The sequence below is a fragment of the Sycon ciliatum genome, chromosome 9, assembly GCF_964019385.1.
Source record: "Sycon ciliatum chromosome 9, ocSycCili1.1, whole genome shotgun sequence".
NCBI lineage: Eukaryota > Metazoa > Porifera > Calcarea > Leucosolenida > Sycettidae > Sycon > Sycon ciliatum.
The window spans coordinates 12152478-12173543 of NC_088651.1; the positions used below are offsets into that span (position 1 = coordinate 12152478).

Below are 21066 nucleotides of genomic sequence, written 5' to 3' on the forward strand. Positions count from 1 at the left end.
AGAAACAGCCTTATTGTGCTTACATTCCTACATATTAATTATTCTTATTCCCATAGCTATGCAAAATACGTTACTTCAGTTACTTCATTAACGTCTGGCGCTACCCAGGGTCCTCACATCTTCAATTCTTGTAGCTATGCAAACTACGTTACGTTAGTTTGTTGTTTGTTTGTTTGCTTAGCTTTATTTGTATATATTATTATTTTGCTTTAGGAGCTGCATCTGCGCCTTGATCCTTGAAGGGTGGTGGTCTTCCTACGGATGCGGAAAATTCGACCTCTATATAGAGAAACCGAGTCTCACGCGAACGTTTTTTTTTTTACTTCACCAGAAACACATGCAAAATCTGCCTTCTCACTGGGCGTATTGCCACAGTTCTCGCAAAATGATAATGGTGGTGATATAAGAAAAGGAGGAAGAGGAAAATACAATCAAGAACAAGGCACATAGAGAAGACAGAAACAAATCAATAACGGAGTACTACAAGTAACCAATTGGAATTTGATGTATTCTTTATGAAAATAATGCAACAGATCCAAAGGTTCCAGGGTTGAGGGAATGCTGACAGTTATGCGTCTTTCAGACCTTAGGAGAGGGTAAGAGAGTTTAAGATATCGTTTGTAATTGCTTTCTTAAATGCAGAAGGAATTGTGATGGAGTGGACATTAGGCGGCAGGCAGTTCCAGTGCACACTACCAATGAACTGATCGGTGGATGGACCGGAAGGACCCGGCGAAAACGGGACACAAAGCAGACGTGAAGCCTGACCACGCGTGGCACGACAGTTGACCAAATCAAAGAAAGTGCTGAAAAGACTACTGATCCTTTCAGCCCCAAGACATCTGTGAACAAAAAATAATAGTTTTTGTTGATATATCTGAGTAAGAGTAAGAGTAAGACGTCAGTAAAGTCTGGCACTAGCCAGGGTCCACACAGCTTCAATTCCGTGTTTGTTTGTGCCATCGGCATGCCTGGCGCTACCCCGTACCTGTCCCCGTACCGCACCATACCGTACCATCAAAGGCAGCTGCCCAGAATATTCAAATAGGGTATTCAAATGCATGGCGAAAGAGTCAACCAAGTTGAACATGGCTCGTTCACACCGCTGGTCTTCTCCTCTTGTGCCGGAATGAGTCCAGAGGCAAACATTGTCGTCAAGCGGATTGCTGCTGCTCTGGCTTCTAAGTGTAAGGAGAGCTACAGCAAAGTCGTTTGCTGGATGGGTTGCTGCTTGGCTTTCTCTCTTGCTACGTCTGCAATCCGGTGCGTTTGAGGATCACGCTCCGTTCGCCGCCGTCAAGTCAACCTTGTGCCTGTCGACCTCGTCCAGGCTGAGGCTCGCCTTGCTAGGCATTAGACTGTCTTCACAGCCATTTTAGCTCCCTCCTTATTAAATTGTTTTTGTAGCTTCCTCCGTATAAGACTGTTTCACAGCCATTTCAGCTCATTTTCTATCGGTACTATGCTGTTGACCCAGCACTTGTGTTTATGTTGCCCGGACTACAAGAGGTTTGGAACTGGTAAAAAAATTCAAATTCAAGATCATAACGTAAAGCAACTTGGAAGAATATGTGTGTATGCAAAGTGTATCGGGGAAGGCATGCAGGGCGACAGTGCGGGTTAAAATACCAGGTTGTGTTGAAAATAAAATAGGAGATTTTGAAAGAAGTACATGAACAGTCAACTTCGCTTATAACGGCACTCAGCGGGGCATCAAAAAGGTGTCCTTGTTCGCGAAGTGTCGTTATACCCGAAGTCTCGTTATATGTATTACAGTGGGATGGTACTTTGCTCTGGGCATGGAAATTCTGTCGTTATTCGCGAATTGTCGTTATATCCGCAGTCGTTATTAGCGAAGTTGACTGTACAGGAAAACCTGTGACTACCGTCCACCCCTTGGTGCCAGCAAAAGCGGTCTTTAGAAACAGGTGGTCTTTAGTTAGAGGTTTGCATTGCGTGACCATATATGGATCCCATTCCCATTCCCATTCCCATTCCCGTTGGGGCCTGATTGGAAATTTTTATTTCCATTGCTATCAGGTTCGGCCTAATTTCCCCTGTGCTGCGCTGACGAGTCCACAAAGGACGAAACAGTTCTGTCCGCAGATTGAGTACGGATCCCATTATGATATGTATGTCAAAACACAGCCAATACAATTCCCCAGGACTTGCGCAATACCATTCTTATTTTAGGTCAAACAACACTTGGAGAGAAAGACGGAGAGATGGAGAGAGACAGAGAGAGGGAGAAAAGATTAATTTTTTGCAGACATCAAATTCAGCTGCTACTTCTGAAGCCAGAAGTCAAACGTTCCCTATGGAAGTTTCGTTTTGCGCTGGGCTTCAAATTTGTTCATTCGATCAATCGTACCCACTGTTCTTGTTGTGCGAACTTCTCGATTGCTTGAACGCGATCCGTCAGCATAAGGACCTTGCGGTGCTGCTTTGTTCATGGATTCCTTGATGCAATCGTCGATTCGTCTGTATGACTGGGGTGACAAAGCCGCTCAGTCTTCGTTTCTCCTCCGAGACATATAGTAACATCGATCAGAGAGCGCTTCCGATGCGCTCTCCAAGACGTTTCCTATCACGTTTATTCTTGACAGGGCTTGAAATTATTGTGACAGGCGTAGTGCAGTCCACACCGACTCGAACTCCACAGTCAAAATGATCTGCGTTCATTTGTTCAGCTGTAGTATCGAAAGATTCCTTTCAGGACCATGGAAAATCAGCAAAATTTCAAGAAGGAGCTTCGAGCAACATTTGATTTCGTACATCGCGGTCACTAGTTACGGGCCAAAGTCGTCTTTGGGACAAGAAAAGGCGGTCGCTGGTCGCGTTCAGCAGGTAGTCGCTAGTCACAGTGCATTTTGAATGTGAGACCGTCCGTGCCTGGTGAAGTGGTCGGTAGTACCAGGCTAGTTGCTAGTCACGGTGGTCTTTAGTTACAGGTTTTACTGTATAACATCCCTAATCCCTATAGAGTAAGTGGAAACAGCCTTTTTATTGTGCTTATATTCACCTACTTATTAACTATTAACTTAGAAGTTGCGACTTCGGTGGTAATAGTCGTGAAGTTGATTGTTCCAACTAGGAACACACGCTTCTTGCCGAACTTGACACTTGACTGATTCACGACTGCCATCCAAGATTCAAGTTGGAATAATCAACTTTATTATAAATTATTATTATTACTATTCCCGTAGTTATGAAAAAGAGTCCGGTATAGGCCATTCACATGACGGGCAAACTTACTTTTATCGTACTGTTTCCAAGGATATTTACTCGGATACGATAAACTTGGACACACGCAAGCAACTGATTTTTTATCTTGGCCGAGATCCTTTTGCTCGCGATTATCTTTGCACGCCAGGAAAAGTGTCGGTTGTTGAAAGTGTGTACTGCAAATGCAGTGCTTGAACAAGGGAAAATTCAAAATTGAACATTTCCCGGCATTTTTAGGAGGTCACTATGGATACATTGACGGTTGCAAAGTTTGCCCAGCACCGTGTGAACTGGATCACAGTTTGCCAGTGTTATCTTGGTCACACGCGTGCAAATGTTTGCACGTCGTGTGAATGGCCTATTAGTGAAAAAATAAATAAAAATTTAAAAAGCCCTACGCTTTTTTTGGCTATGTCATCAAGGTGGTAGATGGTGTCGTATTACTCTCGAATGCATAGAGAAAGTCTATTTATGTCGCTCAGGGCCCTACTAGGCACCGGCGATTTTTCCGGCAAAATTATTTGCATAATTTGGTGGTTGAAAATTTGGAGCATAGTTTGGCATACTTTCGGAGGTAGGAGCATAACTACATCGAATTGTAAATTGTACCACATTTCTAGTATGTAGGCTACACAATTGTGTACAATGCACGTGATCAGCGCTGGTGATCTGCATGGTAAAGGGTTCGGAGGTCATGCAGATACATGTAGTGTTTTCGATGAAAAACAAGGTAAAAATCATGGCAACACATTATTGTATGCTCGAACTCGTCTTCTTCAAAGTTCTATCTAACAATTATAATTATAGTACATGTAGCAGAAGATGCGACTGAATCAGCCTTTAGCAGGTATCCCTGGTTGGAGGAGAAAGTGACGGGCGGTCCGCAAAACTCCGCATACATGTTCATTGCATTGTGCATGTTACGAAGTCATGATCTCTGGATTTTAGCAGCCATGACAACGCAGGCTGTGGATATTGCTCTAATATAGTAATAAAAATATATATGTTGTACTCAGTGAGCATCCAGGCCCTATTATGATGTCCAACCCCTATATAGAGTCCATTCGTCCAAAATCCACTGTACAGAGTCCAAACTTGGAATCAACTGGGAGCTCAAAGCTTAGATGGACATCATCACTCCCTGTATAGGGTCCAGTCAATTAGCTTCACCCATATGTGGAGTCCATTGGGCGAAAAGCCCCTGTACAGAGTCCAAACTTTGAAATCAACTATACAGAGCCTTTTGTGGACAACACTCCCTGTATAGGTCCAGCCAATTCGGCATCCCCTATCCATCGTTCAAAATTAGACATAGGATCTGCTGTGAGCAGTGAATATTAGCCACATAACTGCCTCTCTCTTTTAAAATTCTTTATATCATTCACTTCTCAAGAGAAAAATAAGACTTATACTTAGTATTGAGGCTCCACTGCAGCCACTTCGTTACATGAAAAACCCTACAAACACCATCCTCAAATCAAGTGGTGGATTACCTCCGATCGGCGCAGGAGATCCAGTCCCAGTGCGGAATCCTCACCTGATTTCAAAAATTCAAAAAAAAAAGAGCAGCAGTATCGACCCTGGCCTCAACCAACCCCATACCCCAGCACAGGGCTCACGCTTCAGCCCACTGGCGTCACAGGGTATACAGGGTATACCGTAACGTTGTTCTCCACACAATATACCCGTGTTCATAAATATTTTTGTAAACATTCACGTTCTTCCTGTTTTCTCCTCCTCACCCTTGTCTTCTTATACCCTTAATATAATGCTTTTCTCGTTTTTCTCGTTTAATGCCCGAAGCTTGCTATATAAGTTCGATGAGCTTCCCTCCCTTATCCAAACATGCCATCCTCTCCCCACTGCCATTGCCATTACAGAAACATGGTGCTCTCCTCTCGAGGGCTACAGCCTATCTGACCTGCCTTATTACTCACTTTATTGCTGCGATTGACAACAGGGCAGAGGAGGCGGTTGCTTGGTCTACATTCACAGTTCCACCACTCACTCGCACCTCAGTATTTACGATGTATCTGGATACGAATCAGTGTGGATCGAACTGACTAAAACTGCCAATCCTTCATATCCGGTGTCTCCTATCGCCCACACAGTAGCGACATACACCACTACTGTGCCAGCCTTGAGTCCTGTCTCCGTCGTGCTTCACCCAAGCCCATGGTGTTAGTAGGAGACTTCAACGTGAAGAACACAAGTTGGCTTTCTACCGACCCCACCGACAGCGCCAGGCGAGCGCTACAAGCACTACACCTTTCGTACGGTCTCACCCAACACGTTAACTTTCCAACTCACGTTGCTGGAGGAATACTTAATTCCTGCATTGATCTTGTTGCCGCTTCAGATACCCTACATCCCACATCAGTGCACCCTCTCCCACCGCTGTGCAACTCCGACCACTTAGCCATCATAGGCATCCTTGAACTGCCAACTCGACCGACCCCGATCATCGCTGCAGTCAAGCCCAGGAGCTGCACTTGGTGCTGGCACACTGACAGAGAAACAGAACTTAATTCTGCCCTTGGAGTAACTCATCTTCTGCCTCCTGGACCACTCGAATCCACGAGCACTGATGATCTGTGGCAGCACTGGAGGACGAATTTGCTTAACACTGCACAAAGGTTTTGCACCAAGACCTAACTAACCAGCGACCGCATGATCATAGCACATGACGGGCATCAAAGCCTTGGATTACGCCGACCCACAGGAGTGAGATCAAGACGAGCCACTCTCTATTCCGAAAGTATCTATCGACTCGCTTTACTGAATCATGGAGAGCCTACACTGCGCAACGTAGTTATTAACAGTGTCACGGCCAAGCTGCGGTCCGCGAAGTCTGACTATGTGCACAGATACCTAGTAAGAGAGTACACGGCTGATGAGCATGGAGTGGCGTTCAATCGCCGCAACTTGTACAATGTGATGTCCCTCCTTAGAACCTCAGTACAGCATGGCGTTCCTGACTTGGAATGTGATGGGAACACCATTAGCTGTGAGCTCGACAAGGCCACAACCTTCAACAACGTCACAGTTGAGCAGAGCAGGCAGTCACTCCATGGGTGCACCGGCCCTCCTTCTCCCATTCACACACCGAGGGTTACAGACAGGACACTCCAGGATGTCACCGCTACTGAAGTGGAGGTCGAGCTCCTTCGTCACATTGACACCAACAAAAGCGCCGGTCCGGACGGAGTCCCGTCTATTCTTCTGAAGCTCACTGCCGACCTCATCGCCCCTTCCTTAACAGTAATTTTCAACCACTCCTTCACATTGGTGGCTGCGGTCTACCCAGTCAGTCATCAAGTTATGGCTGAACCTTCTGCTGCTCCCACAGCTGCTGCACCTGCTGTCGCTGCTCCTGCGCCCGAGAAGTGTTCATGCAAGCCGACGACCAACTAGCCCGACATGATGCAAGCCATCGTCTTTGGTGCCAAGCGTGCTGCAACGTCATGTGCAAGCCGACGAACAACTCGCCCGACATGATGCAAGCCATCGTCTTTGGTGACAAGCGTGCTGCAACGCCCATGTAATCTAATTCCATGAAGGCTTTTTCTTTCCTGTCTTCCTTCAGTCTTCCTATTCTCTTCAGTCTTCCTATTCTCTTCAGTCTTACTTTACGCGAGTGTGTGAATACAGTTCAGTTCGGTAGGCGTCTGATCATGGTGAGCCACGGTCTACCTGACTAACCTTGGACAATAGAGAGGTTCCGCATAACGTAATTACGTTAGTAAAAAACGTAGTCGATCTACGGAAAGTCTTACGTAAACTGCATGCGCATCTGCGTTCCGCCTTGCGGAGTTATCAAATCAAGTAGCTGCCCTTGGCAACTCCGAACGCGGCAGTGTACGACCAGATCGACCTGGGGAGCGAGTCATAAATTGGTACCCCAATCCACTTACGGAACAGCTACGTTATCAGAGCCCTATCTACGTACTCTACGTAGACAACTTTCTGTAAGTGGAGTTCAAACTCGCGAATTCACGGGTTTTCCCCGCCCACTAACGTAAAGTTGCTCAACTTTACGTAGTGCGGAACCTCTCTAATGTGTGTGAGAATCTCCTTTTACACTCCAGTTGTGTACCAGAGTAAGTTCCCACGATGCAGTGCATTTTTTGACACTGAACTTTCCTGGCAGTTTGAGCCAGGGAGGTGCAGCAATTTGGCCATTATTATTAATAACACAATCCCTTGGCCTGGTGTTGGCGATGCCACTGTGCTCACGCCTGCCCGTCATCAAACGACTCCCTACTTGTAGCGATCTCACTGGCCCATTGCCCGCCATCCTCCTGGCCCCTCCACCCATCTGGTGTACACTGCCTCCCAATCACCTCTTTCTGCGCTTTCATGCTCACACCTGCCTGTTGCCCGCCACCCTCCTGGCACTTCTACTGTCGCCGCTTGGCCCGCGCCAGATTTCTCCCCATACCTCACACCAGATGTAGCGCTAAATTTGTTTATGCTTGTGGCCCTATGTGTTTATAAGCATACTGTTGGGTAGACCCGAGTATCAGTTGTCTGATGATTGCCTAGCGGCATGAAACTCAGAGTTACAACCAACCTGAATGTCCTCCGCTGAGCCTGCTATGTACTAAGCTCTGTCTCTGACATTGAGCACTCTCTGCAGCTCGCCGGGGATCAATTGATTTGTAATAATCCAGGTATGTACCTGAAGTTTGATTAAAAGTTAATTTGTGCACCGTGCCTCCACTCGGCTACCACTACACCACCAAGCCGAGAATTGAGGCATCATCGAGTCTTTGCCCTCCCCACCACCCACTCCACCCGCCTACAATGTTTGCCCTTGCACTCAGCATGCACTCAGTACAACCACCTGCCACCACACTGTTACTCTCTCCGAGAAACAAATGCATTCAGAAGAGAAGGTATCCGATCATAGTATCATCAATTTGCACATGTTCCACTCCCCGCTGTAGCCCAGCCCAGGTATAGTCTTTTAATCCAGCTCTATCACCTACCTGCCTTCGCAATGTATATACTTCCTTCCTCGTCTTTACTTAAATGAAGCACCCAAACCACGGCTTCCACTAGTCACTGTTTCTCCCGGTTTATTGCACCCACTCTGATTGATAACACATAGTACTGTCTCTCTCTTATTGGCTACGGCCATCGTGAGAACCAGAGAGCTTGGAAGCTCAGGGCCCTACGCTATGCTTTTATGCTTTTTTGCCTAGCTCATCGTACATGTTATAAGAACTGATGGAAATGTCTTTTTCCGTTGATTGGCCACATCACTGTATTGCAAAAACGTTTCAATCGGTTTGAATATTAAGAGTTAGGCAAAAGTATTTGCAGAATTTATTGCGGATTGTTATTTCTCTAATAATCATCTACTTTTGGTTTGCTCCTTCTTTTCTTTTTATCTTCTTATACTGTAAATCACCAAATTTTGGCCAATGAGAAATAGAAACCTCGCTATTAGAGAGGTTAAGATGCACGTTATTTCCGACGTGACGCGCAATTTCACGTCAAATTTGAAATCGATCGGTATTTTTGCTCTCACGTGCATCCATTGCTCAATCATGCATCATTTGCCTATATGACAAACTTTAGCCTGCGATTTACTTTGGCCGGTTGGTACCAAGTGGCGAAATCAGCGAAATTAAATCGCCAGCGAAAATTAGTTGATTTTAATACAGTAATCGGATTTTCTGGCCTTTTTGTAGTAATACATGTACATTGACCTGTTGAGCCAATGATGATGCCGAATGCATGGTTGCCTGTGGAGCACATTACATAACTTTACAGTCTCCTAAAATACGTATCCTGTCCGACAGCAAAAGAGGCTGCAGATTTAGTTTTTTCTGCTCGTCGACTGGATGTCTGCGACGTGAAAGTTCAGCTCGCGTTATTTGGCTCGCACGTCGAAAAATCAACGCGAGTGACCTGCTGCTCACGTCGAAATTTGGACATTACATAACTTTACAGTCTCCTAAAATACGTATCCTGTCCGACGGCAAAAGAGGCTGCAGATTTAGTTTTTCTGCTCGTCGACGGGATGTCTGTCCTGACGTTTACTGGGACCGGTGCTGACTCTGCCGATCACGGCCGTTCTGGACTCGACGGGATGTCTGTCCTGACATTTCCTGGCACCGGCTTAGACTCTGCCGATCACGGGCGTTCTGGACTCAACGGGATGTCTGCCCTGACGTTGCCTGGGACCGGCGGACTCTGCCGATCACGGGCGTTCTGGAGTCGACGGGATCTCTCTTCCGACGTTTCCTGTGACCGGCGCTGAATCGCTCGTTCACGCTTATTTTGGAGACGACGGGATCGCTCTTCCAAAGTATGTTTATGCTGACGCATCCTATCACCTATTCGGCGTCTATTCTGATTTAATTTCCTCCTCGTCTCCCTGTTTCTTTCAAAACCTCCCTCTACATCAGGGAGTCGTATACATAATACGACGAATATTGGTACGGTACAGGACATATACAGGAGCCTGCAAATATTGTGGACAGCTGTTATGTACAATCCTGTAGAGCCTTTGTAGTCACAGATACGGGACAGATACGGGATAGCTCCAGTCGTGACACAAACAAACAAACAAACAAACACCAAATTAAAGCTGTGTGGACCCTGGCTAGCGCCAGACGTTACTGAAGTAACGTCTTCTGCATAGCTACGGGAATAAAGATAATTATCGCCCATCCCCCCGAGCCACACACATTATAGCACTGTAGAATGGGGTTGCATTTTTGTTGTTTTGCCATGTGATTATGCAATCACCATTGTGAAACGAGGGTTGCCTGCTGCTCCTCGTTGATAGTATTGAAAAAAAATCAAGCCCATCTGCTACTGCTAGCTGCCAGAACTGATGATGACACTGCGATCGCCACCTCCAGCTGCTGAGGAGCTTCATGCCTGTAGGCTGTGTTGCACCACCACGGCTTGGTCCGCCCTGCGATGCCCCTGCATCGTACTCTCATACACAGCCCATGCTGCCGCACTCTCGCGTGGTGGCCTTCATGAGTACATCGTACGCCATTTGCGCTTGCCACGCGCTTATGCGGTCCATGCTGAGTCCTCTATTTTCTGTCTTCCTGCCCGCGGCCCACGTTACCTGGTGAGCTCTCGTGCCTAATTGTGCCTAATTTTCCATATAAGCATGGTGGTGTATGTTATCGTGGGCCTGATGGCCACCGGGGACTTCGCCTTTTCCATACGTGGTATGCATTTCTCCGCCATATCTATCTGCATACCGCCTTTCTCTGCCTGGTACTGTATTGTTGATTTTTATTTTACTTCGCAAGGTCAGACGGGCAATGGTGTCCAATTCTATGGAAGCGAATTTCAAAAGGGAGAGAGCTACGGGGGGGGGGAGAGAGAGAGAGAGAGAGAGAGAGAGAGAGAGAGAGAGAGAGAGAGAGAGAGAGAGAGAGAGAGAGAGAGAGAGAGAGAGAGAGAGAGAGAGAGAGAGAGAGAGAGAGAGGGAGGGAGGGAGGGAGAGAGGGAGGGAGAGAGAGAATCAGATGATCAGCAATTTTGCAGCGTCAACAGAGCAATTTTGCAGTGTCAGTAGAGCGATTTTGAAGCGTCAGCAGAGGAAACACAAAGAGTTCATAGGCGCACAAGCACACAGAGAAGAGTAAATGACGTGGTGTGGGGACGGGAAAAGTCAGACAGAGCATTCATTGCAAGGTGTAGGGGATGGAGGCAAGCTTAAATTGCTGGGCAGCCTTGAACTCCCTTACACTCCTTGGGAGAGCGTTCCAGGCCAAGGCTGCCTGAAAGGCCAGGCGAGATCTGCCGGCTTCTGACTGTGCCGAGGGGACAGTGAGGCCCCTGAAAACCTGGTGCCAGGTGGTGCTGCCAGCTGATGGTGAGAATAGGTCCTGGAGGACACTGCTGGCTTTCCCATTGACACAGGGCCAGACCAGGACGAGCCGCTTCTGGGCGTAGCACTCGCGAACTCTGTACAGGGACATCCGTTCGAGCAGAGGCTGGGCCGAGGTGTGAGGCGGCAAACCGTATACCGCTCTCGCCGCTCGGTTCTGCAGGACCTGAAGGTGATCAAGCTTGAGGGAGGAAGAGAAGGCGTTAGACCCATATAGGAGGTCAGGCATGATGACTGACCTCACATACTGGATGCGACTACTGAGGCTCAGACATCTGCGGGACCGCCACAGTGCTCCAATCTTCTGCACATTTTTCTTCGCCATCGCGTCAACATGGGGATCCCACTTCAAAGCGGCGTCAAGGGTCACGCCGAGGTACCTTGCTGTTGGGCTCAGGGGAAGCTCTGTCTGCTTGCAGCGGACAGTGACATACTGATTCGCATTGCGTTGTGGTACAATTGACAGGACCTGGCTCTTCTTTGTCATTTAGAAGCATATGTCGATGCTTGAGCCAGTCAGCGACGTTGGTGACGGCCCCTGATAGGCAGGCTGATGTGGCTAGCACTGATTTTCTGTGGCAGTGCACGGAAATGTCATCGGCAAATTGCAGAGATGGAGCAGGATGGGTTATGACAGGGACATAACGGGTGTACATGCTAAACAGGATCGGTCCTAGGACCGAGCCCTGAGGTACACCAGATGAGCACTTAGCAGCAATATTGTAGGTGGGGCCAATACGCACTTGCTGGTTTTGATCGCTTAAGTACCTGCAGAACCAGCGAAGGGAGGCATTGTCCAGGCCGAGATCGAATAGGTACCGGACCAGTTGGCTGTGATTGACCTTGTCAAAGGCTTTTGACATGTCGATTAGGCAGACGCATGTGGTCAACTTGTCGTCCCGGGCCTTTAAGATGGCATCTGTTGCTACAACTAGGGCGTCCTCTGTGGAGTGCTCACGGCGGAAGGCAAACTGCGTCGGTGGTATGACACATGATCGCTCTAGATGTGCAACAAGTTGCTTCTGGACTATCTTCTCGAGTAGTTTGGGTACAATCGGCAGGAGCGACACAGGACGATAATTTGCAGGTACCGATGGATCGCCCTCTTTGAACTAGTCCTTTCCCCGTACCGCCTTGTCGCAGTTTTTTTTAAATCTTGCATGCTCGGTTAGTACTATACTATGCCTTGCCGCTTGGCTGAGGCTTAGTACGCGCGCTGGAGCCCTTTCGTGCCACAAAAGAACCTGCCTCCGAATATAGAGACTAGGCAGCATGCATCAGCCCTGTCTGTAGTGATCCTTGCATTTGTAGCACTACAACCTTCATGGAAATATGGGGTAGTCTCGCCTGTGGGCGTACTAGTGCTCATGGTGCAACCTGGGCTTTCCCTAGTACGGTTGCCCGCCTTTGCATGCCAGACACTCCCATTGTTGCGCGCCTAGCCGAGCGCGGGGCATTTCCCTGCTGCTCGGTTGTCCGCAATAACTACGGTTTGCCGTACGCTGCAAACCTACATTCATAATAAGTGGTCCTTTCGCAGACGCTGCAAATTACAATATCTCAATCATGGTGCAGACCACAGGGGAGTTTGAGATTTATAACTGTAACATAATAATTATAACGATATCCAATGTTTTTTTAGCAGAAGTCGCAACTGCTTGTGTGTTTGTATGTATAATCCTATTGCTACTTCATTTTGCTTGTGTGTGTGTGTGTGTGTGTGTGTGCGTGTGCGTGTGTGTGTGTGTGTGTGTGCGTGCGTGCGTGTGTGTGTGTGCGTGCACCGTCATGTGAACTCGACGGTTTTTTCTTCTTTTCAATGTGCCCATGTTTGTGTGCAGAGACAGGCCTGGGTTTGGTAGGCTATCGGTATTGTACTGGTGGTATAATTCTAAAAAGGACACAGCACGCATTCACATTTTTACAAGCAAAGGTTCTATGTGGAAGTGTGAATGGCAAAGTTCTTGGCCCCATGGCAAATGCGAATAATTGCACAATTGGTTTACTTACTTCGCTGCCAGCGTGGATAAATCAAATCGAAGGCGATAACCTACAAAATGCATATGTCACTGGAGGCTCAACCCGTGTCCAATATGCTAAACAACCTGTGGTTTGTGAATTTCGTAAGTATTATGCCCCGATAATTTAGCAGAACTTCTTTCACTATGTCAAACACACACCAGTGCACACAATCGTGCTCGTATAGGTGCATGCAATGCCAAATTGCGTGATTTCATGCGCCACATAATTCAGTCGCCAGACAGCAACCCGGAGGGGCATTTGTGGACATGTGGAAAGCCTTCGACAAGGTAAAGCATAGCATTCTGGTTGAGGACCTCTTTGAACTGCGTCTCACTAGCACTACTTTGCAAAGGTTTACAGAATACTTGATGTATCGCCGGCAATACGTGCAGACAGGAAAAACCAGAAGTACAACTTATGACAGCCAGTCAGGGGTTCCTCAAGGGTCAGTTCTCGCACCTCTGCTCTTCATTCTGTATGTTAGGGATATTGCCCGCGGCCTTGCCCCTCATGACTCCACCACTATTCAGTTTGCTGATGACATCTCGCTGCGTGCGAGCAGTCCACAGCCAGAAGTTGTCTCCCAGCGCCTCACTGCAGCTGTTCAGTACCTGGCGACTTGGTTGAAGAAACTTGGACTGATCCTTAACGAGACCAAGACGCAGATACTCGCCATACCACACCATAGACCTACAACCCTCGACATCAATGTGGTATGCAATTCACAAGTCCTACCAGTAGTCTGCCAAATACCTTGGCCTGCATTTTGACTCGGACATGAGTTGGACCACAGTGGTGGACCATGTTGCTCGTCGTGTTGCCTGCAAAATTTCTGTCCTGCTGCGACATGCTTCCTTGCTGCCATATCCATGCCGACTCACCTACTTCAGATCTATCATTTTGCCTGAATTTTTGTATGCTTCTATTAGTTACTACCCGCATTTGTCAGTTGCTCAGGAACAACCGCTACATAGGCTGTTCAAACATGCCGCTCGGGCAGTCTGCAAGTCGCCACCGTGGACCAGTACTGCACCCTGCTAAATCGAATGCATGTACGTGATCTACAGGTTTCTGTGCACTTGAATATGTTTCGTTTCATCTGGCGATGTTTGCATGGTGCATGTAGCACCCTATTTCAGTCCTTTTTGCTGTCCTGTACTCGAGGAGGCCAAAGCAACTTGCTTGTGGTCCCACCTGCTAGCACTGCTCGTTCTGCTAAGCGCCTAACGCACCCTGGAGCCATTATGTGGAATAGATTGCCCCCAGCAGCAAAATGTTCAAATAGGTATTTTGATTTCAAACTCTCAAGCCTTGCAGTATATATTATCAGCAACATAGGTTTTCCAATGCTCACTGGATTGATATCTTACTTTTCCACAATATCCTTCACATTTTATTCACAGTGGGTCCAATGGTATTAGGCATTTTGCCTGTTTTGATTGCATTTGCCATATAATTCAATCGATATGTTTGCAGTGAACTTCTACACCCATGAGCAGAGGCAGCACACTGTTGTGGGTCACTAGCATAGGGTAAGATCATGCGGTGGATTGTGATCATACAGTGACAGTGCAGGCAATCTGAGAAGTATGATTTCAACAGTACCCTAGAGGACTCATTTCCGTTCGCCATCAGTCTCGTGAACTCAATCGATATTCAAGATTCCAGCTGCGCTTCACAGCTGAGATCCAAGCCCTTTTCTTCGATGCCCACAATATACATGCACTGATGTGAAGGATTATCCCCCCAGGTAGGACTAAGTCACGAGCAAAAAGTTTGAACTGATTGCAAGAAAACGTAAACTGATCCGAGCCGAGCTAAAAGGTGGTTTAGGCATAATTTTTGGAAAAAAATTTGTTCATGCCAAAGTGATGTCTATATATCCAACTTCCAACATGGAAATTTTGGTGCCCATTTGAAATGTATATCTGCCAAAAATAAGCATACATTGTGCACATGTCACAGAATGCCTGGTATCAATGACACTAAGGATTCAAAGACCTGCCAAAACTCCAAGAAAACATAGGACACCAAGTGGAGACAAAGCTTCGCAGGTGTGCAAGCAATAAACGAAGGATGAGCACTTGTGTTCCAATTAGAAGATCCAAGAAAGGAGAAATAACGGTTCTAGATCTCATGTCAACACGAATTTTCACATCCTTCAATGATGTTGTGACTTTATTTGTCGCTGGGCTGGGAAACGATGCATCTTACCAAGAAAGTTCGTCATACTCTCTCCAATCACCTATGCCAGGATGAATTAAGCCATATACACTTTGTTTTGCAACTCGAAATATTGGCAAAGTTATCTATTTGGTGCAGCTGAGAGCCTGTTGCCGGAATGGCGGTATCTTTAAGTGCAAGAAATACGCTGCAATGGAGTTAGGGAATTCTGAAGAAACGTTTTAAAAGAGACAAATGTAACGGAATAAAGATGAAAACAGAAACGATCAATTATTGCTTTCTGCTGTGGGAGCTATGCGGCCGGACGGTAATCGAGGAATGCGACGAGGGGCTGGGTGTCCGCTCTGCAGCCTGAAAGAGAGTCTAAGTGTTGTCCGAGCTTGGAGACTGACCGAGACCGGAAGCTGACGGCAGTGGCAGCGAGCGGAGGTACAGGCGGCTGCGCCAGAGTATGCGGCCGCTTGGAAGGTGGACATTGTAACTGGGGGTACGATCAATACAGATGGTTGTCCAGACCTGGTTCCACTTCTTGGTGGGAGGATTCTGCACTAGGACCTGGCAACCATCAGCCAAGGGTTGGAGTGGGTGAGCTGATCCGTCGTACTCGGATGCGGCTTTGTGAGCGGCAACTTCTCGATCCAGAAAGGTGGCAGCTTGGTTCCACGAAGGCTCGAATACACAACCACAAAACACATAAATACACTGCTGCATGGTATTTTTATATAATTGTCCTGCTGACAGTCATGACATCTTATTACTTCGCATACTGTTCATATTTTATCATATTAATCTATCATACTATTATATTTTTCATCCTAGCCTAGGAGCTGTGGCATCATTTATGATCCACAGCAAGAAGGCAGCACTGCCTGTACCTATGGTGAAGTAAAAATAAAGTTAACATAACACTTCAATGAGCCGGGATGAGTGTACGCAGCGGGTGTCCAAATAGCATCTAGGCGGGCGACACGCCCGCTGCATTAGAGTGTTGCGCCACTCCAGCAAGGCGGTATCGAAGGCCTCATCTTGAAGATTGCCTTGGTGCATGTACTTCGAGACCACGTGTGTCATAGCTCGAACGGCGGACTCTGCTGCGTGGCCGTTCGACTGTGGGAAATTTCCAGCTAAAACCAATCATGAAACGAGAGAGCTTGGAAGCTCAGGGCCCTTCGCTATGCTTTTTTGCCTTGATGACCTAGAAAAAAAACATAGGGATGTTATAAATTCTATAAAAAAATCCTTTTTTTTAAGACATAACAACCTGGGATTCGAACCCGCACTATCGCGCGCCCTGCATGCATCCCCGGTACACTTCGCATACACACTAATTCTTCCAAGTTGTTTCACATTGTGACCTTGCATTTAAAAGCACTCTTTGAATATGCATTGTGGCCAGCCGTCTTTGATGGCACGGTACGGTAGGGGATAGGTACGGGACAGGTACGATCGAGGGTAATACGACACCGTCTCCCGTACCGTACCGTACCATCAAACACAGCTGGCCACATACAGCTGCCCGCAATATTCAAATAGGGCTTTCAAACGCAAGATAATAACGTGAAGCAACTTGGAAGAATGGGTATGAATGCGAAGTGTATGGGGGAATGCATGTAGGGTGATAGTGCGGGTTCGAATCCCAGGATATGCCTGAAAAAAATAAAGGAGAATTGAAAAATTTATAACATCCTATGCTTTTTTGCCGTCAGATACAGATAGCGCCAGGCGTGACACAGACAAACACACAAACAAATACCAAATTAAAGCTGTGTGGACCCTGGCTAGCGCCAGACGTTACTGAAGTAACGTCTTCTGCATAGCTACGGGAATAAATTATTTTTAACATAATGGGCTTGTTTCACTTCTTATTCCAAACGCGATGAGAGTGGATCGTTCTAGACAGTGATCAAAACAACACATCCTGCAAAAATGGCATTCATTTGAACATGCAGATGACTACTGCACTAGGAATCATAATCTAATCCTTTCCCCTAGTCATACACTACATCGTCCAACATGTTCAAGGTTTTCAGAAAATGAGAACACATGTTGGTTAGGAGAAAGGGAGAACAGAAGGTGACCAGACCTGCTGAAGAAAAGCAAGCAATAAAGAGTCAAATCCTCTTAGTCTTTTGAAACTTGGACTTTGAGCCATAATAAATGTAGAAAGCCAAAGGACATATGGATACGCGTTAAGAGTAACTCTCCATCACAAGTTGGGTGGTGTGCTGCTTTGAATTGTAGTTAGACCGCTTTGTCAAGTATCTTACTGGTCTCGTCATCGTCCAGTAACAATTGACATTCTTTGTTCCATGGGACTACAGCTTGTGCGCGTTTTCGTTTCACTTACCTTCCCCTCTTTTGTCTCTCCATAACCTTGAACCTTCCAAGTTGGAAGGCTGTTGGGTAGCGCTAGAGAGATGTGTTGAAGCCAGGTGTCAGGACGTTGAATGTCTCAGTAGTATGTCAGTTTTGTGCCTATTTGTTGCACTTTCTGACAGTATAATTATAGCATCTGGTTACAGTGATGGAGAGTTACTCTTAACAGTTTGATCATTAGAGCGTGAATAATCATAGACTTTGGAATGCAATCTTCTTAGCTGTATACATGTTTAACCAAGGCATTCTCTCAAGATTGCAAATGACATTTCTTTTGATCTGTTTCAAATTGTTTTTCTTCTTTTTTCAGCTTGCGTACGCAGTCATGGAGATCATATTGCTAGTATATCACCTGCTGGTATGGTTACGTGTGATTTTGGATATGAGTACCTTGATGATCAACCAGTGTGTAATGGAACAACTAAGGTTGGATCATGTACTCGTAAGTTGTAAAGGTATCATAAGACACATGAACCGAGCCAAGCAAAAAGGTGGCTTAGGCATAATTTTTGGAAATTTCTTTTTCCATGCCAAAGTGATGTCTACCTATTCAACTTCCATCAGGGAAATTTTGGTGCCCATCTGAAATGTATATGTGCCATAAATACGTATACATTGCGCACATGTCACAGCATACCTGGTATAAGGGTTTGAAGACCGGCCCAAACTCCCAAAATCAATTGACACCAAGTGGAGGCAAAGCTTAGCAGGTGTGGAAGCAATACAAGAAGAACGAGCACTTGTGTTCTAATTAGAAGATCCAAAGAAAGAATAAATAATTGATCTATGTATCTCATGATTTCACGCAACACGAATTTTCACATCCTTCAATGATGTTGTGAGTCTGTGACTATATTTTCGCTGGGCTGGGATACGTCGAATCGTACCAAGACAGTCCGTCATACTCTCTCCAATCACCTATGCCAGCATGAATTAATCCTTTCATGTAGCTCGTACTGTCGTAGTATTGTGCCGGAGATCGAGCTCCATCCGTCCCTTGCACGTAAGTGTAGGTGCAGCAGACAGCACATCGCTAAAAAGCGGCACTGATTATTTGTCCGTCCTAGTCCATGTCATTCTCCTTCCCTGGTGCAGGTTGTGGTAGAAGGCACCACGGGACGATATGCTTACAGGTAGAGTCAATGCGTCGCTTCGTCGTGTGGCACCATTGGCCTTGAAATGAGGAAATTTTGGAATACAGTACGCCACGTCATGAACATTTGAAGGTGCCGAAACAAAGTGAAACATCGCAGCAAGAGCCAACTCACCAGGCCGCTTGTCAGAATGATAGTCGGACGGCTTGTACACGTCTCCCCATAGCTATACTAGCCGCTCTAGTCGTGGCCACGATGAGAAACACGGCCACTATGAATGAGCGAATCTTCCTCGTCAAGTGGGGTTGGGCGCACACGGAGACAGAGTGTCATCCTGCTCACCTCCACATTCTTCAGAACGCTCCATTACGATCTCTGGCAGGGGCAAGAAATCCCCAAAACGATGAAAGAGGGAACACTGAAGAAATGTTGCTAAAAAATGGCCTCTTTCTTCTTCTCCAAACTATTTGAAAGGTTCAAAGGGTGCTCGAAAGTGAATATTTTCGCGACTGCGCTCGAGTAGAATTTTGCCGACTGTGACGTTTTGGTGATTATCTCGATTTGTTGGCAAAACGCTAAGCCACTTTTTAGCTTGGCGCGGCTCACATAGGCCTTGCCACGAAGGAAACAGTCAAGTGCATGATGTACAGAAGTGAAGAAAGCAAACTTCAGGGTTTTAGCAATGAAATCAGGGAACTTCCGTTGACTGCGCTTAGCTCCACTGCTTATTCAGGTCTTTCAGTTAGTTTTACCGTTTATATCCACATCAAACATCGAGTGGACTTGTTTGTCACTCGTCTCTCTGTCATAATGTAGGCGTTCGTCTATCTTTCCGTGTCTCTGTCACTATAATAAATGTTGTCGTCTCCTACCCGCTCCCTGTTCCCGCCCAGGGATGAATTTATCCTGTATCGCATCGCAGTTTGCGATGCAAAATCGATCTACTGCTACTCAAAAGTCACCATGACTCGCAGAAAATTGCGATGCATACACCCTATCCATGCCTAGCCTGTGCTGTCATGTAACATGCATACAGTGCGGTGTATGTGGTGCAGACACTCTCAATCTGCGTGCATATGTATGCTTCAGTGTTTTTTTTGCAAATGGGCTTTCGGCATCACTCTCAAGAAGGACAATGTGGTAAATACCCTACCTTCAAAGAAAAAATGCTAATAAAAATCAAAGACTGCTACACAATTGTGATTTCGTATAGCAGAAACCACTATGCAAAAATATGACAGTAAATTCATCCCTGCCGCTTATATGTTCGCCTATTTCTTTGCCCTCATGGCCAGCAATCGAGGATATCTGAGAGTTTTAGTTTTTGTACACCTCCGAGGTGTGATTTTTGGCGTGCTGGGCCAAGCGCAAGGAAGCCATCTGCCAAAAAATGAAGAAAATGGTTGTTGTTTGATCCTTTGGTGTAAACTTTGTAGCTAGTCGAAGGAAGTTACTGTTTGGAGCAGAAACGCCGAAATTGACTATTTTCAGCATGTACTCATGCATGTACTCATGTACTCAGGCATGCAGTCTCACTCGTATTTTACCTCTTTTTCTGGAATGGAGGCTGCTCTGCGCCCCTTGGTGAACATTTCCTGCGCTCGTGGAGCAGCTGAAAATGGCAACTGGTATGTCTGGTTCCTGGTTTGAAAGTGGAGAGTCGACTTTTGTGCCTTGAAAAAGTAGTAGAGAGTGATAAAGGTACGTCTGTAGCTTATTTTGAGTGCTCCTCGCACAATTGTTATCGTGATAGAAATTCTCAGACCAATGTCAGCGCGAAGATGGCCAGCCAGTTTTCTTGTGGATTTTTTAGTTCTTTCGTCTTGTATCTATGTCAGTATCGTGATGGTGATGTGGAGAGGGTGATTTTCTTCCTCTGAACTTTGTTCGGCCGACTTTGCTGCGTCCTCGTTGAAAAGTGATACTGAAAAAAAGGTCGATTCGCATAATTACGTTGATTTTGAATGTACGTAATGACATGCGATTGCTGGCTATGTTTCCATATTTTTCTCTCTTTTATCCCCTTCTCTTTTGTTATCATGTCTAAAATTTGGTGTAAAAAAAGAAGAAGAAAAGTAAAGGCTAGGCAGACGCTTATGCCAAGGTGAAAGCTGTGATGATATTGATGATTTCAGTGGATGCAAAAAGGCATACGAGGACATAGCATCCTGGAAGTGCGGCATATGTGCTTGTGTTCTATGCCAAACAATGTCTACTGGTAACCAATATCAGATTTATTACTTGAAGGTTGAATACTATTGGCTAGAACAACTTGCACTTGGCTGGCGCAATTGT

At 46.3% G+C, this 21066-nt stretch overlaps 1 protein-coding gene across 1 annotated transcript in view; it reads left to right on the plus strand.

Moving 5' to 3' along the window:
• LOC135825106 (uncharacterized) overlaps positions 1-21066 on the plus strand; it is a 78013-nt gene that overhangs the window by 26509 nt on the left and 30438 nt on the right. The window contains exons 9-10 of the mRNA XM_065337843.1: positions 12937-13218; positions 17988-18119. Coding sequence (XP_065193915.1) covers positions 12937-13218; positions 17988-18119 — 414 coding nt within the window. The remainder of the gene's footprint in view (positions 1-12936; positions 13219-17987; positions 18120-21066) is intronic.